Source organism: Scyliorhinus canicula, chromosome 1 (genome assembly GCF_902713615.1).
Source record: "Scyliorhinus canicula chromosome 1, sScyCan1.1, whole genome shotgun sequence".
NCBI lineage: Eukaryota > Metazoa > Chordata > Chondrichthyes > Carcharhiniformes > Scyliorhinidae > Scyliorhinus > Scyliorhinus canicula.
This window is the reverse complement of record NC_052146.1, coordinates 43,606,035-43,632,238: the sequence shown is the minus strand read 5'-3', so window position 1 is coordinate 43,632,238 and position 26,204 is coordinate 43,606,035. Positions and strand designations below refer to the sequence as shown.

Below are 26,204 nucleotides of genomic sequence, written 5' to 3'. Positions count from 1 at the left end.
AGGTGAGTGTGGGGCCTGTGGGGGGCGGAGGGAGGATCGAGCACCACGGGCGTGCTCAGCAGATGTCTGGCCCGCGATCGGTGCCCAGCGATCGTCAGGCCAGCATCTGTAAACAACGCACTCTTTTCCCTCCACCGCCCCGCAAGGTCAAGCCGCCATGTCTTGCGGGGCAGCGGAGGGGAAGACGGCAACCGCGCATGCACGGGTTGGAGCCGGCCAGCCTGCGCATGCGCGGCTGACGTCACTTCGGCGCTGCCGGCCGCGTCATTCCCGGCACGCCGCTTTGACGCAAACGTCAAGGCCGGGCGTTCGGGATTCACGAACTGCCACTCCGAGATAGGGTGCGAGGAGCAGCCTCCGACGCCGGAGTGAAACACTCCAGGTTTCACTCCGACGTCGGCACTCAGTCTCCCATTGGGAGAATTGCGCCCTTAGTGTCAGTCTTTGTGTTTCTGCAACCTTACTTTTGTACTGTATTTTTTCCTTCTTAATCAATTCCTTGGTCATTTTTTGCTAAATGTGTGGTATTGTGCGAAGCAAATAATGGCATGATGGGAAAACTAGTCAAGTCCTTGGGACAATTAAATTTAAACTGACTTCGCATAACCTAAGGCACAAATACAAGCAGCCACGGTCAACCTGACCCGAGAACTGGCTGACTCTAAACTCGGATAAAGCTCGTTCGTCATAAGACCAAAGCAGTCTAAATACATACGATAAGCTAAAAACCTGTCTCTGTTGGTACGTAAACAAGTTTGCTCCATTTCTGAACACATGCACCAAAAGACAAGATAATGATATGAGACCCCGAGTCCTCCAAAGGTCAGCAAGGTGACGCCATTTTAATGATTATTACTTATGTTTTACTTTTGATCAAATTCCTGACCAAGCTGTATTCATGTTATCTTGATCCTATAATGTATAAAAATCGTCTTATTCTTTTGTGATATTGCAGACTTGGAAGGGAACCAGCAGTTTGTACTTGACTGCCTTCCGACTTCAAGTCTCAGCCATACTGCTAGCAGTTGTAGTCCGTAAATAAAGCTTAGTTTTGCTTACCTAATGAATCATGTTTGAATTTTTCTATCACAGTCCAGAAGCGGGGAAAATATTGACTACGACAAATTCTAAACTGCTCCCAATCCTCAGACCTATTATTTTTCTTGGCCAATCTGTATGCTTCTTCCTTGGATTGGACACTATTTCTAATTTCTTTTGTAAGCCATGGATTAGCCCTCTTACCCATTTTGCTATTGTGCCAGACAGAAATAAACAGTTGCTGCAGTTCCCCCATGCATTCCTTGAATGTTTGCCATTGCCTATCCTCTTCCACCCTTTAAGTAACTCTCCCCAATCTATCAAGGCCAACTCGTCCCTCATATCTTCAGTTTCCTTTAAGATTCAGCACCCTGAATCAACTACTTCACTCTCCATCTTGAGAAAAAAATTCTATCATGTTATGGTCCTCAACCCCAAAGGGCCTCGCACAGCCAGATTGGTAATGATTCACTTCTCATTGCACAGTACCTTGTCTAAGATGGCCTGCTCTCGGGTTGGTTCCTCCACGTATTGGTCAAGGAAATCATTCCGTATACACTCCAAGAATTCCTCCTCTACGTTACTGCGGCTAATTTGATTTGCCCAATGTGTGGATTAAAATCACCATGATCACAGACATAGAACATACAGTGCAGAAGGAGGCCAATCAGCCCATCGAGTCTGCACCGACCCACTTAAGCCCTCACTTCCACCCTATCCCGATAACCCAATAACCCCTCGTAATGTTTTTGGATAGTAAGGGCAATTTATCATGGCCAATCCATCTAACCTGCGCATCTTTGGACTGTGGGAGAAAACCGGAGCACCCGGAGGAAACCCACGCAGACACGGGGAGAACGTGCAGACTGCGCACAGACAGTGGCCCAGCAGGGAATCGAACCTGGGACTCTGGCGCTGTGAAGCCACAGTGCTAACCACTATGCTACTGTGCTGCCCTCAAACCCCCCCACAGCCTTATCCCTTATCACATGACGTTCCCTTATTACATGCATCTCTAATTCCCTGTTTAATGCCATTCCCAACATCACACTGCAGTTTGGGAGTCTATATATGATGCCCACTAGTGATTTTTGCCCTTTGGCATTTCTCAACTATACCGTTACAGACTTCACATTATCAGAGCTAATATCCTTTCTTACTATTGTGTTAATTTCCTCTTTAACCAGTAATACCACTCCACGACCGTTTCCTTTTTGCCTGCCCTTCCTAAATACTGAATACACTGGGACAATCAGTTGACATCTCTGGTAACCCTGCAGCCATGTCTCCATAATCCCAATAATATCGTTGCCGTTTACATCTATCTGTGCAATTCGTTCATCCACTTTATTGCAAATGCCGCACGCATTAAGGCACAAAGCCTTTAAGCTTGTCTTTTTAACATTGCTCGTCTTGAGTTCCTTGCCCATATTAGGTGGGGTGAGCTAGAGGACCCCCTCATGGATAAGTTGGGGTTGTGGGGGCATCCAGAGGCCGCAGTGGGGGGTTTGGGAGATCGTGGTGCCCTGATCCATTCCTGAAGCTGAGCTCGTCAGTGAAGGAAATGCGGTCTCGGCAGGGCTTTCCTGTTTAATAGCTGGGTCGTTTTCTGCGCTGCAGGCGCCAGGACACACCCTGCTAAAAAGTGCCCACAATGGAACTCTTTAAGGGTTTTTTTCCTGTTAAATCTCACCCACAATGTACAGCAAGGCTACTTCATATACTAACCTGTCAGCAACTTAGTGAATTGAAATATTCTGTCACACCAACACAAATCACGAAGACAATGGCTGGAATGTTATCAAATTATAGATCTCCCCTCAGTCAGCCACCCAGCAGCCATGAAGGAAGGCCCCCTTTGGGCCCTACTGGGAGTTTGCCACAGTCTATGTGGTGGCCTCCCTACCCATGCGGCAGGGGCCCATCTCAATGCCAGTAAAATCCGGCAGGGCAGGATGTGGTTGATCATTGGCCAATTAATAGGTTTAGTTGGCCACCCGCTCTGGTCAGCAAGCGGTTAAGTTGCTTTCATTCCTGCCATGAAAATATCCTGTCACAGCAGGAAAACAGATGGCTCCCTTTCCTTCTCCAGAGGATTGGTAAAATTCAGCCCATTGAAACAATTCAACATAACACTTCCAGGTTGCACCGGACATGAGGTGTAGAACTAAATAATATGATGTGGAGATGCCGGCGTTTTACTGGGGTGAGCACAGTAAGAAGACTTACAACACCAGGTTAAAGTCCAACATGTTTGTTTCATGTTTGAAACAAACATGTTGGAAATTTAACCTGGTGTTGTAAGACTTCTTACTAAGTAATATTGGATTGGATTGGATTTGTTTATTGTCACGTGTACCGAGGTACAGTGAAAAGTATTTTTCTGCAAGCAGCTCAACAGATCATTCAGTACATGGAAGAAAAGGGAATTAAACAATTCAAGAAAATACATGAGAACACATAATAGGGCAACACAAGATATACAATGTAACTACATAAGCATTGGCATCGGTTGAAGCATACAAGGTGTAGTGTTAATGAGGTCAGTCAATAAGAGGGTCATTTAGGAGTCTGGTGACAGTGGGGAAGAAGCTGTTTTTGAGTCTGTTCGTGCGTGTTCTCAGACTTCTGAATCTCCTGCCCGATGGAAGAAGTTGGAAAAGTGAGTAAGCCGGGTGGGAGGGATCCTTGATTATGCTGCCCGCTTTCCCCCGGCAGCGGGAGGTGTAGATGGAATCAATGGATGGGAGGCAGGTTCGTGTGATGGACTGGGCGGTATTCACGACGCTCTGAAGTTCCTTGCAGTCCTGGGCTGAGCAGTTGCCATACCAGGCTGTGATGCAGCCCGATAGGATGCTTTCTATAGTGCATCTGTAAAAGTTGGTAAGGGTTAATGTGGACATGCCGAATTTCCTTAGTTTCCTGAGGAAGTATAGGCGCTGTTGTGCTTTCTTGGTGATAGCGTCGACGTGAGTGGACCAGGATAGATTTTTGGTGATGTGCACCCCTAGGAATTTGAAACTGCTCACCATCTCCACCTCGGCTCCGTTGATGCTGACAGGGGTGCGTACAGTACTTTGCTTCCTGAAGTCGATGACCAGCTCTTTAGTTTTGCTGGCATTGAGGGAGAGATTGTTGTCGTTACACCACTCCACTAGGTTCTCTATCTCCCTCCTGTATTCGGACTCGCGTTATTCGAGATCCGGCCCACTAAGGTTGTATCGTCAACAAACTTGTAGATGGAGTTGGAACCAAGTTTTGCCACGCAGTCGTGTGTGTACAGGGAGTAGAGTAGGGGGCTAAGTACGCAGCCTTGCGGGGCACCGGTATTGAGGACTATTGTGGAGGAGGTGTTGGTGTTCATTCTTACCGACTGTGGTCTGTTGGAGACCACAGACCATATGGTACGGAGTTGAGGTTTGAACAAAAGGGAGACTGTTCTTTTGAAATCTCCACTATGAATAATTCCATGATCACAAATGACCACATAAAACAATACAACAATTTGCATTTTTAAAGCATCTTTAAATGGATTAAGATGATACAAGGTTGCTTCACAAGGCCATTATCCTGCCACAATGACATATTTGGACACAGCCCCTGGCCAAAAACGTGGTCAAGGGGACAGGTTTTAATAGGCATTTTTTAAAAATGTTTGGAGCCCGCACTATTTGTTTTGTGAGGGTCACGAAGAAACAGCAGCAGTAACTCCCTTGCTGCTCACTCCTCTCAAGCTGGTTCCAAACTGGCCAGCTTTATTTATGCAGGAAATCAGCTATGATTTCTTCCCTCCCCCCTCATTGGGGAAGCTCATACTTCAAGGATTGTGGGATTGCCATTAGTCCCCAGCCAGTGGTAAGCAGGCAGGTTATAACAATTTGATTTAAAATTTCCTCAGTTCTGATGTTTAAAAACATTTTACTGAAGTTACTTACTCCAAGTTTACTGAGCTTCAGACACCACTCCGTGTCAATAATCAGTGAACTGAACTTCTCTTTCTGTTGCTCTTCCTGAAGCAGATCAGCCAGTTGAGCACCAACAATAGCAACTGCCTGAAAAAACATGACTTCAACAGATGAAAAGAAAAACAGAATATTTCAACAGTTAACCAAAATACTGCTCTTCTGTAATAATTGCAAATCAAAATCATTGTACCACCGACAAGGAGGACGGATTGCATCTAAACTGGAAGGGCACCAATATCCTGGCTGGGAGGTTTGCTGGAGTCACTTGGGAGGATTTATACTAGTACGGCGGGGGGGGGGGGGGGGTTGGAACCAGAGCACTAGCTTAAAAGGTGTATTAACTGGAGGGGAAACAGAGAACAATAATAAGAGAACAACATCTCCCTGTCTGCTCAAACGCAGTTGTTTGAAGTGTATTTGTTTCAACGCCAGAAGTATAGAGGGTAAGGCAGAAGAACTTAGAGCACTGATTAATTCTTGGAATTATGATGTGGTGGCTAAGACAGAAACTTGGTTAAAGGAAGGGCAGGATTGGCAGCTGAATATTGGAGGATATAGATGCTTCAGGAGACATAAAGGGGGATATAAAAGGAGAGTAGCATTATTGGTTAAGGAGAATATTATAGCCACACTGCGGGAGGACATCTTTGAGGGCTCATACAATGAAACAATCTGATTAGAGCTCAGGAACAAGAAGGGGGCAATCACAATGTTGGGGGTTTAATACAGTCCCCCCCCCCCCCTCCCCCCACACACATAACTGCCAGAGAAAGATAAAGGAGCTGATAGGTAGAGAGATTTTGGATAGGTGCAGACGTAACAGGGTTGTTGTGGGTACGGAATTTTAACTTCCCCTACATTCACTTAGTGCTAGGGGTTTGGATGGGGCAGAGTTTGTAAGGTGTATCCAGGAAGGCTTCTTGATGCAATATGTCGATATTCCAACTCGGGAAGGGGCAGTACTGGGTCTGGTATTGGGGAATGAGCCTGGACAGGCGGTTGAGGTTTCAGTGGGGGAACATTTTGGGAGTAGTGACCACAATTCCATAAGTTTTGGGATACTTTTAGATAGGGATTTGGGTAGCCTTCGCCTTAAGGTGCTAAACTGGGGAAAGACAAATTATGGTGACATTAGACAGGAATTGAAGAATTTGGATTGGGTGCGGCTGTTGGATGGTAAATCAATATCGGACATGTGGGAGTCTTTCAAGCGACTGTTGAAAGACTTAGGATTCAGGAAAGTCACGTTCCTGAGAGAACGAAGGATAAGTGTGGGAAATTTAGGGAGCCTTGGATAACGAGGGATATTGCGAACCTCGTCAAAACGAAAAAGGAGACTTTTGTACGGTCTAGAAAGGTGGGGGCAGTCGAAATCTTTGAGGAGTATAAAGAAAGTAGGATGGTACCTAAGCGGGAAATTAGGAGGATTAGGAGGGGTCATGAAAAGGCCTTGGCAAGTAGGATTAAAATTAATCCCAAAGCTTTTTATTCATACGTAAAGAGCAAGAGGGTGGCCAGGGAAAGGACTGGACCACTTAAGGACAGTGGGGGGGGGAAGCTCTGTGTTGAGCCAGAGGAAATGGGCGAGGTAATGAGTACTTTGCATCAATGTTCTTCAAAGAAAGGGACTTTGTGGAAGATGATTCTTGGGTAGGGAGTGTGGACAGTCTGGATCATGTTAACATCGAAAAGGAGGTGGTATTGGGTCTTTTAAAAGATATTAAAGGTAGATAAGTCTCCTGGGCCGGATGGGATATACCCCAGAACACTGAGGGAAGCAAGGAGGAAATTGCTGGGGCCTTGACTGACGGCTTTGTATCCCAGATGGCTACAGGCGAGATCCCAGAGGACTGGAGAATAGCTAATGTGGTACCGTTGTTTAAGAAAGGTAGCAGGGGTAATCCTGGAAACTACAGGCTGCTGAGCCTCACGTCGGTAGTACGCAAATTATTGGAGAAAATTCTCAGGGACATTTGGAAACAAATGGACTCATTAGCAATAGGCAGCAGGTTTTGTGAAGTTGAGGTCGTGCCTCACTAACTTGATCAAGTTTTTTTGAGGAGGTGACAAAGATGATTGGCAAAAGAAGCAACGGCAACAAGAGAAAAACATTTTCATGCAGCAAGTTTTTAGGATCTGGAATGTACTGCATGAAAGTGTGGAGGAAGCAGGATCAATTGAGGCTTTCAAAATAGAATTGGATGATTATCTAAAAAGAAAAATATTGCAGGGCTATAGGGAAATGGAATGACGTGGCATTAGGTGAATTGCCTCCTTCAGCGGACAGCCATGACAGGCCAAATGGCCTCCTTCTGTGCTGAAAACATTCTATGATTCTATTCCAGATCCCAGGAAGACCCAAGTGCTCCCACACGCAGAAATATTTACGCCCAATGTTCCCCGTTTCTTGGAACCATGTCCATGTGATTCTAGGATAAACCCTAATATTCCAGAACTTCTTCTCCACCCAAAAAACATTACTCACACTCGCAAGATGCCCAATCCAGGTTTTCCAGGCCTAAGCCCCCTTTTCTGGTGTTTCCTGACTGAGAATGCCTGACACATTAGTATCCCTGTACTACTAATAAATACTACTGAGTAACACAACCCCATTCTTACAAAACCCAATCAACCAAATGAAATACCACACAAAATTAATTAACGCTCTAAAACAGATGGGTTAACATGCAATGCTGAATTTTTTTAAAAGGTTATTATTTTAAGAAGCTCATTTACTCTTTAGTGTGACTGAATGGGATACAGATGTTTCTATCTACAAAACAGGTGTTTTTGATCAAGACATTGCAATTTCTCTCTGTTAAATTAAAAGGATGATAAAATCAGGGTTCAAAATACATGGGGCGATGGGCTCATTTGCCCTAGAAGCCTACAAAAAATTAAAGACAGGGGTGAATAATCCAACAATGGTTGCCCCTGTGCGTGACGCAGAGTTTGATCAGAAGAGCAGAGAATGTGGGAGAGACAGAATCCATGAGGGGTTGCTCCTCCAACCACAGATTCCCTCCTTCCTGGTCTTGCTGTTTCTCCTCAGACAGAATCTATGATTGGAGGTGCAGCAAAGATAGGAGGAAGGAAACCAAGGTTTGGAAGTTAAGGAAAATGTGTTATTACATTTTGCAATTACATGCATTATACAATCACAGAAATGTTACAGCACAGGCAAAGGCCAATCAGACACCCATCCCTGCGCCGGCTCTCTGGAGGATGAGTTTACCTTGCCCCATACCCTCACCTCGCATTCATTTCCTCTCTTACTTACATCGTACTCTTATGCCGGTCTGAATTCAGTTGCATTGTTTCAAATAGTTGGAATGTGAGATTAAGCTAATCTTTATTGTGGTAAATTGAGAATTCTATTTAAAATCCCAATTTACAGAAAATACCAAGGAACAGAGTATCTTGAACTAATATTCAAGGAACCCTGAAAACCAAAATTTAGCCCTTGACAAAATTAAGCTAGACAGTCTTTTAAGAGTCCTTGAAAAATAAAATTTTGGCCCCTATGACAAATACTTATATATCAATACAAAGCTATGATTTAAGAATTTTGATAAGGTGTCACACATACCAGAATTTTGTTATAGTTTTGCCATGCATCACCGATGACATTCCAAAGCTTCTCAAACACAACTTGCTTTGGTAACAATGTGCAGTAAGCCAGAGCTAAGTCAGTGTCAACCACACGACAATTAAACAGCTGAATAAAAGAAAAATGGTTTTAATGTTGAAATATTGGCTTACATCTGAAGAAAATAGTTTGTGTACTGAGTAATATGCAATCTTACAGATATACTTGAAACAGAAGGGGTCAATGGAGCACACCAGTGAATGAATACAAATGATAATGATACTAATAACTTTTATTTAACTGGAAATTTCAACTTAATAAAACAGATTATTTTCCAGGTGAAGTGATCATTGTTCCCAAAGTTGATGATGCCTCTATATTCTGTCAGTCACTATACGATATAAAGGACTGGATTCTCTGCCGTCCGCAGCTGATTTCCCGATTTGGCGGAGAATCAAGCATTGGCATAAAAATAGGATTGGTGCTGTTCCAATTTTCTGGTCTCCCACCAGCAGTAGCAGCGAGCCCCACCTACTTCACGGACTGGAAGGCCAATTCTCCAGGCCCGTGATGCTCTCGGCCTTTCAGACAGGATTCACGTGGTGAATTGGTGCAGGTATTTACAAGCTGGCTCTAATGTGGCGGACTCCACGGTGGGGGGGGGGTGCGCATAACTTGGGTCCCCCCCCCACCCCCCCCCCCAAAAGCTCCATCGGAGGGCCCAACCCCTCCCACAGTAGAGTGAAAAATCACTGCATTTTCACTCATCCTTTCCTTACAACTGCTGCCTCAGACAAGTGTTTAAAGCAGCGGCTGTCTCAAGTGTCAGAGGCTACCTCAAAAGCCAGTGCACTTCATAGGGCTCAAAATCCCCCGACAGCCTTTGAAATGTAAATTTTCAGACAGCAATACATTGTATTAGCTAATAATTGAAAGTTTTAGCAATCCAGGAGACTGCTGCTTGGTGAATTGTTTATTGATCTTTCCCTTCACGCTTGAATGAACCTCCATTACCCTGCTTTGATGCTAACAATATATGTTTATAAATACTCTTGCCAAGATTGACAATCAAAAGCAGCTAAGTGCTTTGACTTCCTCTTTTTAACAGCAGAAAGCACTTAGCTGATAGGATGGGGTTGGGTCGTGTCTGTGGGGTCAGGTCACCCACATGCGTGCATGTTTGGGGGTTGTGATGGGGGAGCAACCAGTTATTCCCGTGACTGTAATTCCGTGCAAAAATGTGCATGGAAAGAGGAGGAATCGTTCCTAGGCACCACTCCTAGCGCCAGCGGAGACCAGGAGCGATTTTACTCCAGCGGGAGCACTTAACTTTCCCGAAAGGAGAATGCAGTTCATAATGTACAAGTGGCTCATTGATAAAAGCATCACATGAGTGACGCCTGACAAGTCCCAAATTCCATTCCTGACTTGTACTGCCTTAACTGTTTTAAGTCACTGCAATCAGATTTACAACCCTCAGGCCTGGTGAATGGCAGGTTGGAAACTAAGCATTTGGCAGTTAGGTGAAAATCATCATCAGGATTGGTTTCACCTGCTTTGTGGCAATCTGCTGACAAGGACCTAACTTGAGAAAAATGGCCACTTTTCCAGGATACCACGTCATGACGAATAACGTATTGGGAGTCAGCTCATTATAAGATAATAACTATTTGAGCCACGCGGACAGGGAGTCTTGGGTTCAAACACCAATTTGTGCTAAGTTGACTTTCTTCAGCCAAACTGGAAACAGCAGTTCTACAGTTGGCCTCACTGGCTCTGAATGAGGTGAGATCAAAGGGGAGGAAGTCAGGCTTCCAGCATCTGATCGTTATTCACTAATTCCATCTGGAAGTGCATAGACAGTGAGGAGTGGCGAGGAAATCAAATAGCTTGTCAGCACTCATTATTAAATGCACGAGATGTACAAATAGAAAAGGAGGGAAGGGGTGGGGGGGGGTGGGGGGTGGTGGGGGGTGGTGGGGGGTGGTGGGGGGTGGTGGGGGGGAAAGAGGGAGGAGAAATGTTCATCTTTACCTTGTGCAACAACGCCGGAGAGTTCTTTTTAATGATTGAAAAAGCCATGTTTCCAATGTTGATGACAAATTCTTTGATTTCCTTCAAGTCTTGACCCACAAAAAGCTACAAATATGGAAAAGCAAGACTTATAAATGTGCTTTTGCTTTATATTCTAAATACAACCAAACAAATTTTATTCCATTATTTCAGAGGCTGGTGTGAAGCCTCATGAGAAATATTCCACTTTTCAAAAGAAACAGCTCCAAGTACTGTTTAACGAATCATGTTAAAAGTTTTGCAGTCCTAGGTATTCAAATTAGGAAAATGAGCCTTTATATATTCTTATAGGACACGCAACATGCTTTCATGCAAACATTGTGCACAAGCACATGGGGTCAGTTTACTTCTTACTCTGTGGTGATTTCAGTAGCAAGAACGCAAGTAGGCAATAATCCATTCAGACAAATTAGATTACAGGTGAATCTAATGATAAAGTTAACAGGCGGCCAGCAATCTCGCATTGGATTTATTACAGCCTGTCACTAAAGGAAGCATGGCGACCTGACCCACTTAATGGAGGGAGAGGCATCATGTCCGTCTCCCACCAGCGGCAAAACCTCCCACGATTAAGTCGGAGGGTGGGATTCCTGGCTACCGGATGTCAATTAGGCTTATTAATGAGCCACTTGATAAGAATTATCCCTGTGACCGCCCCAAAATTTAGTGGTGGCTCAAGGATCAAGTTGAGGCCACATGGCTTTTTCACACCCTCCGAAGGCCACCCAGCAAATCCAATGGCCTCCTGGTGGCATCCTTCTTAGTCAGACACTGAGCCAGACTGAGGGACCTGCCATCAGAAAGACGGGCACTGCTAATTGTGTCCTACCCACCCTCCATCATTCATATTCATCTATGGTTTGGGGGTCCCATGATGATTCTGGTGGGTCCACTGCTGCCACTGCTTCTGCTGGCAGCAATGGGCAAATGACGACCTCTGATTGGTCAGCAGTTCTCTATGGCTGGGATTTCCATCGCTGGGGACCTCATTCACAGGGCAGGCCTGGAAGGTTGCCACTTTAGTGCCCAAAGGAAGCTTCATTGCAGCGGGCCGCCCCACAGAACTGACAGGTGTTCCCATTGATTCTCTGACTGGTGAGCAAAACAATCAGCCTGACCAAAAATCTGGATTCTGATTTCTTTCCTTGCGGTAGAAAGATAATGATGATGATGATAATACTAATAGCTTATTGTCACAAGTAGGCTTCAATGAAGTTAATGTGAAAAGCCCCTAGTCGCCACATTCTTGCGCCTGGTCAGGGAGGCCGATACGGGAATTGAACCCGCACTGCTGGCCTTGTTGTGCATTACAAGCCAGCTGTTTAGCCCACTGTGCTAAACCAGTCCCTAGATGATGGATTTGATTAAAGTAATTTTATTTTCATGTACATTGTGAAAAATAGTACGAACCAGCATATTCCATGCAATTGATGGGCAGGGATTTCCTGAAATAAACATTTGTGGAGATAAAATTATAGCTAACTTAGAAAGTAACAAGCAAAATTGATTACCAGAAATACTGGCATTCAAAAGCTAACAGTTTGCACCTACCTTTTTGGTCAAGTCGAAATTCATGTTGTTTGACACAAAATGTTGATGACAGTTTCCAAAAGAGTTAATGGTTAGCTGCAAAGCTAGTTGCAATTGGGAATACTCTTGCAAGTTCTGCAGCAAGATGGTTATGGGTGTAGAAACTGGCTTCAAATGATTTTCACCTGTATATAAAATCAAAGGTTTATAATTTCAGCAAAAGTACTTGTCTTAGAGTACCCAATTCATTTTTTCCAATTAAGGGGCAATTCAGAGTGGCCAATCCACCTACTCCGCACATTTTTGGGTTGCAGGGGCGCAACCCATGCAAACACAGGGAGGATGTTCAAACTCCACACGGACAATGACCCACAGTGTGATCGAACCTGGGACCTCGGCATTGTGAGGCAGCAGTGCTAACCACTGCGCCAGCGTGCTGCCCTGTACTTGGTTTTTTTTTTTTTAAATGCTGCATACGGTGATGACCCATAAAACAAAATGCTTCAAAAACGGGCTTCAGTTTTCCCATCTAAGACAGACTGGGAGGAAAAGGCACTCAACTATACTGTTGATCAGTTTACGGTCTTCTCTATCTATGCAGTGCTACATTCACAAATAGTTTTCAATAATTTCCATAATGGGAGTTGTCTTGAATCTAATAATCATTGTACCCTTCCATGTTCTAATTCATTATAACTTCACTTCCGGTGTGGGCCATGGAGTGAGTGGTCACATACAGGGCAGTTCCTGCTCAAAGTCACAAAAAAGAGCTCTTTTTAACATAGAACAGAGTGCAGAAGGAGGCCATTCAGCCCATCGGGTCTGCACCAACCCACTTACGCCCTAACTTCCACCCTACCCCTGTAACTCCTCCTAACCTTTTTGGACATTAAGGGCAATTATCAATACTGGGAATTTTGATGAAAATACGTAGGTGAATGCTGGAGGAGTAATTTCCCCCGGGAGTGGCATGTCTGCTGGTTACCAAATCCGGCAGAAAACAGTGAGAGATTTGGCTGAAATGTTGGAACAAGCTTCTGCTGTTGCAGCAACAACAAAAGCCACTTTAAGCATACAGGTGGGGGAAGGGCTGATGCAAGCTGGAAGGCTTCAACTTGACTTGATGGCCTTTATTAAAGCTGAATTCGAGCAGCAGAGGGAACAAATGCGGAAAGATCGCGCAAAGGCCATTGACGAAGCGGTGGCACCCCTGAAGAGTTGTTTGGAACGGGTGGAGAAGTGTTTGGAGGTGCAGGGGTCACAGATTCGGGAGATTGAAGGAGTGATCTCGGCCCACAGCGATCGTGTGGTGACTCTGGAGGCGGAGGTGGGGCTCCTAGGAGACCTTTGTAAGACGTTGATGGCAAAGGTTGAAGAGCAGGAAAATACCTCGAGAAGGCAGAACCTGTGAATAGGGAGCCTGCCTGAAGGAGTGGAAGGTGCGAGTGCCACTAGGTACGTATCGAAGTTGTTGGTGGGGCTGGTGGCAGAACGGGTGCGAGGTAAGGCGCCTGAAATGGACTGAGCACATAGGTCCCCGAGGCAGAAACCTAGAACTGGGGAGCCACCGCGGGAGGTGATCGTGCAGCTCCACAAATTTGAAGAGAAAGAGAAGACTTTGGCAGTGGGGCAGGGAGAAGCGTATCAGCGACTGGATGGGGAATAGGGTCCGAATTTATCAGGACATTGGAGCCGAGTTGGCAAAGCGACGGGCAAGATTCAACAAGGCCAAGGCGGTACTGTACCGGCGGGAGATCAGGTTTGGGGTGCTCTACCCAGCGAAACTCTGGGTGACGTTCGGAGGCCGGGAGTAATATTTCGAGACCTCATTAAGGAGCATAAACTGGGGGAGAACTGAGCGAACAATACTTGGGAACCGGGGTGCTGGCACTGTGTAATGGTTGGGAGCATGTTTGAAGTGGAAGTAGGAATTGGGGAATGTTCATGTTTTTTTGGTGGGGGGGGAGGGGGTTTGCTGTTTACTGTTGGGATTGTAAGAGATGGAAAGTTTATGTGGGGATGGATGTTCCTGTCCCCCCACCTGTTTTCTGGGACTGTTTATGCTTAACATTTGTTTGTTTGCTTTTGGGGGAAGGCTGCCTGGAGATTAGGAGGTCTTTGTTTGGGTGGAGGAGGGTAAGGTGAACAGGGAGCATTCCTCCTCGAGTGGAGTGGGGTGGGGTGGGGGAGGTAATTGGTAAGTGCCTTTGGGAAGGGGTTGCTGCGCTAGCAGGTTATGCTGGTGAACTTAAGTGAAGTGGTGGGACGGCCGAGAGGGGTGGCCAGGGGAGAGGGAGGTGGGTTGTTGCAACGCGGCAGGGAGTGAGAGATAACATGGTCATAGGCAGTGAAAGGGGCCATCTGAGATGGGCTAGGTGCAGGGTGGAATTAAAGGGCCGGGAGTTAAGTGTGGAAGATGACGGATGGTAGAGGGGATTGGAGGCATTAGCCTCCGGTAAGGCTGGAAACGTGGAACGTCCAGGGCCTGAATGGGCCGGTTAAAAGGACGCGGGTGTTCGCACACTCAGGAGCTTGAAAACGGCGATGGTCTTTTTCTGCAGGAGACGCACCTCCGCGTGAAGGACCAGGTTAGGTTACGGAAGGGGTGGGTCAGGCAGGTTTTTCCACTCAGTTTGATTCAAAATCGAGGGGAGTGGCAATTTTAATGAGTAAAAAAAATGGGATTTGAGAGTGCGACGGTGGTGAGGGATCCGGGTGGGAGACATGTGATTGTGAGTGAAGTGTTGGTAAATGAGGGTGCCCCAAATTGGGATATGTGGGTTTTACGAGGGGGTTGTTGGCAGCGATCCCGGATTTGGCCACGCACCAGTCGATCATGGGAGGAGATTTTAACTGTGTCCTAGAGCCGAGGGTGGATAGGTTGAGCCCCAGGTTGATGGGTGGGGTACGAATGGAAGGGAGCTGGGGGGAAGTTTATGGAGAGGATGGGTGTGATGGATCCATGGCGCTTTCAGAACCCAGGGGAAGGGAGTATTCCTTCTTTTCACATGTCCATAAGGTGTATTCGAGGATTGATTACTTTGTAATGAGTCGGGGGATTTTGGTTGGAGTGAGGGAGCAGAGTATGCGGGGATAGTTATCTCGGACCATGCGCCCCACTGGCTGGAGATTCGGTTTAGATCGGGACAAGAGTAGAGGTCGGGGCGGAGATTTGACTATGGGTTGTTGGCAGATGGAGGTTTGTGTGATAAGGTGTAGGCGGTGATTAAGGAATAGGTGGAATTGAATCAGAATGGGGAGGTGTTGCCGCCATTTATTACGACGCACTGAAGGCAGCGGTCCAGGGGGAATTATTTTGTTTAAGGCTCGTGTGGATAGGGAAAGGAGGGAGGAACATGACTGTCTCGTGAGCAAGCTAGTGGAGGTGGACGGGGAATATTCAAGGTTGCCCACCGTGGAGGGATTGGCAAGGAGGAAAATGTTCCATGGGCAGTTTAATAGGCTGACAACAGGGAGGACGGTCGGGCAATTGCGTAGGGCAAGGGGGGTGCAATATGAGTATGGGGAGAAGGCGAGCCGCATGCTGGTGCACCAGCTGCGGAGGCAGGCTGCATCCAGGGAAATATTGAAGATACGGAGTCGGGCTGGGGATGTGGTGTCAGAGCCAGGGATGATAAATGAGGCATTTTGGGAGTACTACCATGGACTTTATGAGGCAGACCCGGGAGGAGAGGGGGACATGGGGCGGTTTCTGGGCAAGCTGGAATTTTCCCAGGTGGAGGAAGCTAAGAGGTAGGCGTTGGAGGAGCCCCTGGGGCTGAAGGAGGTGCGAGATAGTATAGGGGTTTGAAGTCGGGGAAGGCCCCGTGGCCGGATGGGTACCCAGCGGAATTTTATAAGGAATTTGCAACAGACCTGGCACCAGATCTGTTGGGGGCATTTAATGAAGCACTGAAGGGGGAGTTGCCGGAGACGATGACGCAGGCAGTAATCACACTAATATCGAAAAAGGGGAAGGACACGGTGGAATGTGGGTCGTATAGGCCTATATCACGATTGATCATGGATGTGAAAGTATTGACTAAGTTGTTGGAGGGGTGGATGGAGGAGTGTGTCCCCAGGATGGTGGCAGAAGATCAAACAGGCTTCGTGAAGGACAAGCACGCAAGGCATTTGATCGGGTGGAGTGGCGGTACTTGTTCGAGGTTTGGGCCGAGGTTTGTGGCATGGATACGGTTGCTGTATGTGGCGACGAGGGTGAGGATGAATATGAGCTCACAAAGTTTTGACTTACACAGGAATACGAGGCAGGGGTGACTGCTGTCGCCGCTGCTGTTAGCGCTGGCCATAGAGCCATTGGCGATGGCTCTCAGGGGGCCGGCATAGTGGCGAGGGATTACGAGGGGACAAAGGGAGCATCGGGTGTTGCTCTATGCTGATGACCTCTTGCTGTATGTTTCGGATCTGTTGAATTGTATGGGAAGGATTATGGGCCTGCTGGGCAGGTTTTGAGAGTTCTCGGGGTACAAGCTGAATGTAGGGAAAAGCGAGGTATTTTTTTAAAATAGAATTTACAGTGCAGAAGGAGGCCATTCGGCCCATTGAGTCTGCACCGGCTCTTGGAAAGAGCACCCTACCCATGGTCCATGCCTCCACCCTATCCCCATAACCCAGTAACACCACCCAACACTAAGGGCAATTTATCATGGCCAATCCACCTAACCTGCACATCTTTGTGACTGTGGAAGGAAACCGGAGCACCCGGAGGAAACCCACGCACACACGGGGAGGATGTGCAGACTCCGCACAGACAGTGACCCAAGCCGGAATCGAACCTGAGATCCTGGAGCTGTGAAGCGATTGTGCTATCCACAATGCTACCGTGCTGCCCGTATTCCCGGTGAATGAGCTGGCACAGCGGGCTAATTTAGGGGGGGGATGCCATTTACTATAGCGAGGGGTAGGTTTAGGTAATTGGGGGATTTAGATAGCGAGGGAATGGACGGGGTGCCATACATGAAACGTACAAAGCTGATGGAGGAATCTAGAGAGGATCTTAAGAGTTGGGATAAACTGCACTAAACGCTGGCAGGGAGGGTCCAAGTGGTGAAAATGAATATTCTGCTGAGGTTCTTGTTTAACTTTCAAGCTCTCCTGATCTTTGTACCAAAGGCCTTTTTTCGGAAGGTGGACACGGTCATTTCCGACTTTATATGGGCGGGAAGGTGCCACGGGTGGAGAGGACCATGCTACAGAGGCCGGGGGGGGGGTTTTGGCAAACTTGCTTCATTATTATTGGGCGGCGAATGTGGACACGGTGCAGCAGTAGTGGGAAGGAGAAGGGGTAGAGTGGGTTAGGATGGAGGAGGAATCTAGTTATGGGTCTAGTTTGAGGGCAATGGTGATGGCATCGTTGTCAATGGCTCATAGTAGGTATTCAAGGAGCCCAGTGGTGCAGTCGACAGTCAAGATATGGAATCTATTGAGGAGGCATTTTAGGGTGGAGGGGATGTCGAGAATCATAAGTTTGAGCCAGGGGGGGGACAGATAGTGTATACAGGAGGTGGAGGGAAGTGGGGCTGATCAAGATGAGGGATCTGTATTTGGAGGAAGGGTTCGCCAGTTTGTAGGGAGAGGGTAAAGCTACTGAGGGGGAGTGAGTTCAGGTATTTGCAGGTGAGGGACTTTGCGCGAAAGGTCTGGAAGGGGTTCCCTAGGTTGCCGGGATACACCCTACTGGAGCGACTGCTGCTCCTTGACGTGGACAGGGAGGGAAGAATTGGGGATATAAACAAGAAGCTGGGGGAGCAGGGAGGCAAGCGGGTAGTGAAGATCAAGGAGAAATGGGAAGCAGAGTTGGGAAGATTCTGGGCGGGAGTGTTCGCGGTCTTAGCCAGGATAGTGGAGTGGAGGAGGAAGTGGACCCGGACCCTTTGGTGGCAAAAGTTGGGATCTCAGAAGCTGGAGCTCATGGAGAGGAGGAAGGCCGCTGTCTTGGCCTTCGCCTCTCTGATTGCGCGGCGGTGAATTTTCTGGAGTGGCAGTCGGCATCGCCACCGGGAGTAGCGGCTTGGTTGGCTGATTTGTATGACATCCTGAAATTAGAGAAGATAAATTATGAATTATGGGGCTCTTCAGTGGGGTTTGAGGAGCTGTTCGTCGGGGGGGGGTGGATGGATGGATCTGTACACATTTGTATAGTTTTTAAAATAAATTTAGAGTACCCAATTATTTTTTTATACTATTAAGGGGCAATTTAGCGAGGCCAATCCACCTAACCTGTATATCTTTGGGTTGTGGGGGTGAAACCCACGCAGACATGGGAAGAATGTGCAAACTCCACACCAATAGTGACCAAGGGCCGGGATTCGAACCCAGGTCCTCAGCGCCACAGTCCCAGTGCTAACCACTGCACCACATGCCGCCCCACAGACTGTATAGTTGATCATTGGAGGTTTCCCGGGGTGTTTATTCGCTGTAACCTGTTTTGATACACATTTGTAATAAAATACATTTTTTATTTTAATAATTCATTTTAGTTTAAGCATGTGTTAGGAAAACAAAGGCAGCTTTAAGGGATTTATTTTTGTATGGTAAACACTAGCAATAAGGTGTAGTTTCAGGCATGTTGAATTGAATATTTTACACCTGGAAGATAAAACCTATAGTTAAGTTCATGCTGGACCAAAGTGTTTGTATAATTGGGGGGTGGTTAAATCCCAACTGTGCGCATGAAGGGCAGCACGGTGGAACCTGCCTCACGCTGCCGAGGACCTGGGTTCAATCCCAGGTCACTGTTCGTGTGAGTTTGTACATTCTCCCAGTGTCTGTGTAGGTCTCACCCGCACAAACCGAAGATGTGCAGGGTAGATGGATTGGCCCATAATTGGAAAAAAAAAAAATTAAAAGTTCCAACTGTGCTTCAATTGTGCTTAGAAAGGACAACAGTGTGAAAAATAAATTATCATAAGCATTTGGGCGTTGCTTAGCAACTGGGATCTTGTATGGTAGGGAAGCTTTTAATTTTAATTTAGTTAATTTGATTGCAGTTGAACATAGGCAATAAGAGATAGTGGAGAGCACGGTGGCACTGTGACTGTGGTTCACACTCATGCCTCACAGTGACAGGGACCCGGGTTCGATTTCAGTCTTGGATGACTGTCTATGTGGAGTTTACATGTTCTCGTGTTTGCTTGGGTTTCCTCTGGGTGTTCCGGTTTCCTCTCATAGTCCAAAGATGTGCAGGTAGGTGGATTGGCCATGATCAATGCGCAGTGTTATGGGGACAGGTTGGGAGAGTGGGCCTAGATAGAGTGCTCTTTCAGAGGATCAGTACAAACTCAATGGGCCAAATAGCCTCCTTCTGCACTGCAGGGATTCTGTGCAGAAGGCGGGTCTCACAGCTCTACTTGAAGCAGTTGGTTTATAAGGCTAGCGAGGGAACATCTCTCAGCTTTGCCAGAAGAAAATCTGTACCATGTAGTAACGATTAAGAGCACAAGTGCACAGATCTGAAGAGCAGTTAGTTAAGGAAAAAAATGAAGAGATGTTTCCAAGAAGTCGGAGTTTAAGTTACTCGGATAGAGCACTGTTCAGTAAAGAACCCAAAGCGAGCTGAGAAGAAGGCCAAGGCGCCTGGAATATTTCCAAAGTGATTTTCAGGGTTGTGAGATTTTGCTACAGTGTGTGGGAACAGGAATTGAAATAACTCTGGAAATCGATGGCTGGATCTAAGAGTTAGTGGAAAAGCAGTTGGAGAAAATAAATCCTAAGCGGGTTGGTGTAAAATCCGGGTCTGGATTCATTGTTAAAAGTGCAGAAGCTTTGTTTGAAGGAGTCATTTGGAAAACCTGGTCTGAATTTCAGAATGCAAACCTCCAAGCCAAAACACACTATGAGAGAAGATTTTAAAGTGTGTTCTTGCAAGTGGAGTTTGGAAACTCTCACGTGACAATCATCTGGAGGGGGATTCTGGAGAGAAAGCCCACTTGGGGCTCAGAGTGGATAATGTATTTGACCACAGTCATCTAGCATGCTTAAAAGGGACTGTGTAGGTGAAGGTATATTTTGTAATCTTAAATCATGTGTGTAATAAAAGATGTACTTGGTAATCGTTAAGCTAAGGGGGGAGTAAAAGCGTATTGCGTCATAATCTAATATTTTCATCTTTAGTAAATATGTTTTCTTGTTAAAAAACTAAATTTCTGGTTCTGTGGCTCGGTTCCTCCACATTTTATGAAAAAAATCAGATACAGCCTTTTGAGCCAAGATTCCATTCTGGGATCTTGCCGTCCAGTTACAACATCAACTTGAATTGTAACACATGAGGCATTATTTCCAGGAGCCCACTGCAAATGCACAAGATAAAGACAGGAGCAGAGGTCCACTTTTACAGTGCAAATGCTCACATCTGAATGATTGCAACATCCGGCAAGTGAATGATGGCAACATCCGGCAAGGTAGCAGCATGGGACAAGCTCCAAGTGATGATATAATTCCAAGTCAGGAGAGTGTGTGACTTGAAGGGGAATTTGCAGCTCGCAGCGTTCCCACACAAATACTGCCCTTGACCTTCCAAGTGGTAGAGATTGCGGGCTTGGAAGGTGCTGTCTAAAAGAATGTGATGAGTTGCTAAACCCAAAATATGAAAGAGGAGTGCGCAAGCCATTGTGTCATCCCTTTTAACAGACAGTTTTAACATTAAATGATATTTCAAACTTCCCATTTACAAAGATAGTGAGGTTGGGTTAAGTATAAAATTACCTTCGACACCTGGGCTCAATGGCAAGCCTACGCATTCCAATGGATAGAGCTTTTTATCTGCATAAAATAATAGTGTCAAGCTGATAATCATCTAGAGATTTTTCAGATTATATACTAAATCTCCTTCACTTTACCAGATGCTGCAGTACAGTAATTAAATTACATCTCATTTCAATGTGACTCTCAAAATCTTTAACACCTTTTTATAGTTGCTGAGCAACAACAGATTTGCAAACAAGCAACATATGGTTTATGTAACACTTGCTTCATAGTACAAATAATTTATATGTAACCCTCTAGTTTTACGATAATAGAATTTAAGAGAACAGAGTAAAATCTAAGATGTTGCTAATTTTATTTTTTTTTAAATAAACTCTTACAATTTTATTAATAAACAAAAAACTCTACGGCCAAATAAATCCTAACTTTGCATTCAGGTTCTTCAGATATCCATGTAATTAGCTGGACTATTTTTTTTAAAAACAGAATATTAAGATTTATTAAGATCACTACAGAACTGACCAATAAAATGAACTGGTAAGAAGAATAAAAATAGAGGCATTATCTAAATGGGGAAAGGCTTTGGAAATCTGAAGCACAAAGGGTCTGAGGAGTCCTAGTTCAGGATTCTCTTAAGGTTAACGTGCGGGTTTAGTTGGCAGTTAGGAAGGCAAATGCAATGTTAGTATTCATCTTGGGAGGTCTAGAATATGAGAGCAGGGATGCACTGCTGAGCCGTAGGCTCTGGTCAGACCTCATTAGGAATATTGTGAGCAGTTTCAGGCTCCATATTTAAGGATGTGCTGGCCTTGGGAGGGGGTCCGCAAACATGATCCTGGGTCTGTAATCGATGGGAGTTCAGAAGGTGGTTTTGGGGGGGGGGGGGGGGGGGGGGGTTTGAATCTTACAGAATATGGAAAGGCCTAGATAGAGTGGGCGTGGAGAAGATGTTTCCATTAGTAGGAGACACTACACCCAAGAGCACAGCCTCAGACTGATGGGACAATCCTTTAAAACTGAGACGAGGAGCAATTTCTTCAGAGGGTGGTGAATTTGTAGAACTCATTACCACAGAAGACTGTGGAGGCCAAATCACTGAGTGTCTTTCAGGCAGAGATAGATAGGAATATGAGGATCAGGGGTTATGAAAGAAGGTAGGAGAATGGGGTGAGTACCAGCCATGATTGAATAGCGGAGCAGACCCGATGGGCTAAATGGCATAATTCTGCTCCTGTATCTTATGGTCTTATTATCGTCTAGACAGAGGCACCATGATTAAACTGAACCAACTGTGTTGTTCACCTGTCTTTTTCTGTATTCATGAATGCTGAGGCCCTGCTGCTCTGCTGTACCAATCCTGAGGGATTTGGTTGTGTCATTTGTAAAAATAGAAAAACTCCAATAAAAAAATACAGATAAAAACATTTAAATCTGATATTTTTTTTTAAAGTTGCAATCTAAAGGAGACATTCCACATTTGTGATTGTTAATTTTCAGTGTCGTGGAATGTCAGGCCGCAATTATAATAATTACTAATTATTAGATTGTTAGAAAGGTACAAATGCTTGCAATGCCACGGTTCAGCTGTGTGGAGAATTTAGTCTACATCTATTGCACATATGTAGCAACTTCAACATTTATGCATATCAATAGAGTCATAGATGTTTACAGCATGGATAGAGGCCATGCCCAGCTTGTCCATGCCGCCCAATTTCTATCCCTAAGCTAGTCCCACTTGCCTGCATTTGGCCCATATCCCTCTACCCACCCTGGCCATGTTACTGTCAATGTGAAGTCAGAATGTAATACTGTTTTCACAAAGCTAATTGGAGAGCGATGCAAATTGGATAACAACATTTGGACATTAGCATTTATCTGCATCTCTGCTCCTTGCCTAAAATTGCTGTGCATATTTACACACAAATAACAGTGAGTGCCCTTAATCTTTCTGTTATTCTGACAGTAAAATCAGGCACAAGATTTTACACCAAGTACAAGCTTGGTGAAGTGAAACAAAATTAGACAATAGACATGTAGATCGATTTTTAACTGACATACCTGGAGAAAATGGCACGAATGAGGTTGCAATTTCATACATTACAGGCATCACTGATAGGTGATCGAGCACAATGCCATCTTCTGTGAAGAAATCTTCAAACGTCCACTCATCATAAGGATTTTTGTCAGTTTCCAGAGTTGTCACCTTTTCAAACAGAATTATCCAGGTTAATAATGTACATCAAAGTCAAAAGATTCTTATTCCTCATTAAACAATGGCAATCTAAAGCAAAATACTACAGATGCTGGGAATCTGAAATAAAAACAGAAAATGCCGGGAGCTCAGAGCAAATCAGGCAGCAAACGTGGAGAGGGAAACAATGTTAACTTTTCAGATCAATGAACTAGTAAAGCTTATGTTTCAAGTCTGTAACATGGTTTAAGTTAGTAGAAAGCAGGGATGGAGTACAAAAACAGAAAATTCTTGCTTACTGTACAGGGCATTGATGAGACTACCACTAGAGTACAGATTTGGTGACGTTACTTAAGGAAGGACCTACTTTCATTGGAAGTAGTTCAGAGACGGTTAAACTAGGCAAATTTCTGGAATGAGGGGTTTGTGTCATGAGGAAAGTTTGAGCAGGTTGGGTCTATACGCATTGGCGTTTAGAAGAATGAACAGTGATCTTATTGAAACACACAAAATTACAAAGGGGGTCGACAACGCAGATGCTTCCCCTTGTGGGGAATCAAAAACTCAGGGCAGAGTTTCAAAACAAGGGGTCTTCCCATTTAAGATGAAGAGGAGGAGGAATTTCTTCTCAGAGGACCGTTAAGTGTTTGGAGTTCTCTTAACAAGGAGCAGCGGAGGTTGCATCATTCCATATATTCAAAGCTGAGTTAATCAGATTTTTAATTATGATGTGGAGATGCCGGCGTTGGACTGGGGTGGGTAAAGTAAGAAGTTAAAGTCCAATGTGTTTGTTTGGAATCACTAGCTTTCGGAGCTTAGCTCCTTCATCAGGTAAATTGGACTTTAATCTGGTGTTGTAAGACTTCTTACAGATTTTTAATTGACAAGGAAGTCAAAGGTTGGGGGGGGCAGGCAGGAAAGTGGAGTTAAATCAGGCATGATCTGATTGAATGGTGGTGTAGGCTCAAGGGGCCAAATAGCCTGTTCCTGTTCCTTTTTCTCATGTTTTTACAGTCAGGGGGAGGAGGAAAAAAAAAAGAGAGGAAAGTCTATGCTAGGGTGGAAGGCAGAGATAAAGTGACAAAATGGATGATGGCGAAAGATAAAAGGAGATGGGTAATGGGACAAGTAAAGAAGCAGATGACGGGTTGAGGAGGAAACATAATGGGAATAGCAGAATCATTCTCAAGAGACTTTCTGAAAAGAAAGGCAGTGGTTAGGATCTGAGGTTACTGAACTCAGCTGTTGAGTCCAAAGACTTTGGGTGGGGTGGGGTGGGGGGGGACAGCGAGAGAGAGAAAGAGAGAGAGGGAGATTTACCACACCACCGCCACAGCGTGTTTCTCGACGGCAGGTGGCTGCCTGCTATTGGCCGTTGGCGTGACCTTCGGCTCCCGCCGCTGTCAATGGGATTTCCCATTGAATCCACCCCATGTACTCAGCACAAGAAAAAATATCTGGAATATCCCCAAAACCATTTCAGGAATGACCCCAAAGTTTTCTGGTAGAGACACATTTCAAAATGGAAAAAGAAAGAAATCGGCATTTTATAAGGTCCTAACTTGACAGTGGTCTCTCAAAAATAAATTGGAGGGGCTATAGAAGTATCAATAGTTACGGTTTATCCAATAATATCCTATTAATCCTAAATTAAACCTCAACATTTACTCCTAAATAACAGGCCTAAAATTAATAAACATTTGTTGATTTTGTTATAAGCTTCAGCTCTATTGGAATGGATGTTCTGTACCACTGTTTATGAAAATTGAGGTATTTACATAGCTAGCTCAAAGATGAATCAGTTCAATTCAATTTGTCAAGCTATCCATGCTTGTTAGGTGAATTGGACATTCTGAATTCTCCCTCTGTGTACCGAACAGGCGGCCGAGCGTAGCGACGAGGGTATTTTCACAATAACTTCATTGCAGTGTTAATGTAAGCCTACTTGTGACACTAATAAAGATTATAATTATATGAGACGAGGAAGCGTGATTTGTTTGAAAGAAAATGTGATGTGCTCCATTTATGTCTGTACAGGTTGAGAAGATTAATAGATCGTCATTCAGCCCATTGCTCAATCATAATTGGATTTTAAAAATATATTTGTTTTCAGGATGTGAGCAAGGTTGAATTACATAGAATATACAGCACAGAACAGGTCAATCAGCCCACCTGGTCTACGCTAATTACTGTCCATCCTAGATTGATTACTGCAGACTTTGTGGTAATGGAACCTCCATGTGTCTTTTATACAGGTTGGTGATTTACATATTGTAATATACAGTATTCCTCTTCTGATAATGCAAAGCGTTGATAATTTGAAGGTCAAAACATCTAATTATTGTAAATAAGAAATGTTCGACATCAGTTTAATTCCTCTGAAGCTCCAACTTAGACGCTTTTATTAAAAAGGAGTTCCGGTTAGTCAGTGTTAGTTTAATTAAAATACAAGCGAGAACTCTTGGTATTTTTTAATTGCTGGAAGACCATGTACGTAACAAATACTGCCTTGATTTGTCACTTTAAAAATATGTCAAGAAATTTTCATAGCGACAGAAAGTGTGATGGATAAGAATTGCACACCAGATACAATGTTATTATTATATATTATTCTTTTATATAGAACTGGTTAAGAATAAACATTTACGTAACAAAAGATCACATTTTACCTTTGTCCTAAATCCATAATCATCAATTAGGCACTGTCTATAAACATCCGTGGCCGCACGAGTGTTTTTACATAATTCTTCACAGTCAAGTAAAAGGTCTGTAAAAGTACATTAAAAATTAAATTGCAACACTTCTGTAATATTTTAGTCAAAACATTTAAATACAAGCTGAAAGCAGACATACAGCGCAAAATGTTTGTGTAGTAATGGACTGTACGTTGGTTCGGGACCAAATTTCATGTTTATGATTTGTTAAAAGGTTCTGTTCTCAATGTCAGACATGGCTGCTGCACCACAAGGAATGAATGAAAACTAACAGTCAAGTAAACTCAAACTACTCATGCATCTACTTCTATAGCTGGAAGCAAGGCAGAAATGGCAACGGCCTTTGAAAAGATTCGCTGAATCTGTTCTTCATCTACAAA

At 44.8% G+C, this 26,204-nt stretch overlaps 1 protein-coding gene across 2 annotated transcripts in view; it reads right to left on the bottom strand.

Moving 5' to 3' along the window:
- kntc1 (kinetochore associated 1) overlaps window positions 1-26,204 on the bottom strand; it is a 223,963-nt gene that overhangs the window by 107,972 nt on the left and 89,787 nt on the right. For both annotated transcript variants that reach the window (XM_038790065.1, XM_038790073.1), the window contains exons 36-42: window positions 25,780-25,877; window positions 22,978-23,122; window positions 20,920-20,976; window positions 12,217-12,380; window positions 10,627-10,731; window positions 8,593-8,721; window positions 4,974-5,090 (exon numbers count right to left, since the gene is read on the bottom strand). In XM_038790065.1, the coding sequence (XP_038645993.1) occupies window positions 4,974-5,090; window positions 8,593-8,721; window positions 10,627-10,731; window positions 12,217-12,380; window positions 20,920-20,976; window positions 22,978-23,122; window positions 25,780-25,877 (815 nt within the window). The remainder of the gene's footprint in view (window positions 1-4,973; window positions 5,091-8,592; window positions 8,722-10,626; window positions 10,732-12,216; window positions 12,381-20,919; window positions 20,977-22,977; window positions 23,123-25,779; window positions 25,878-26,204) is intronic.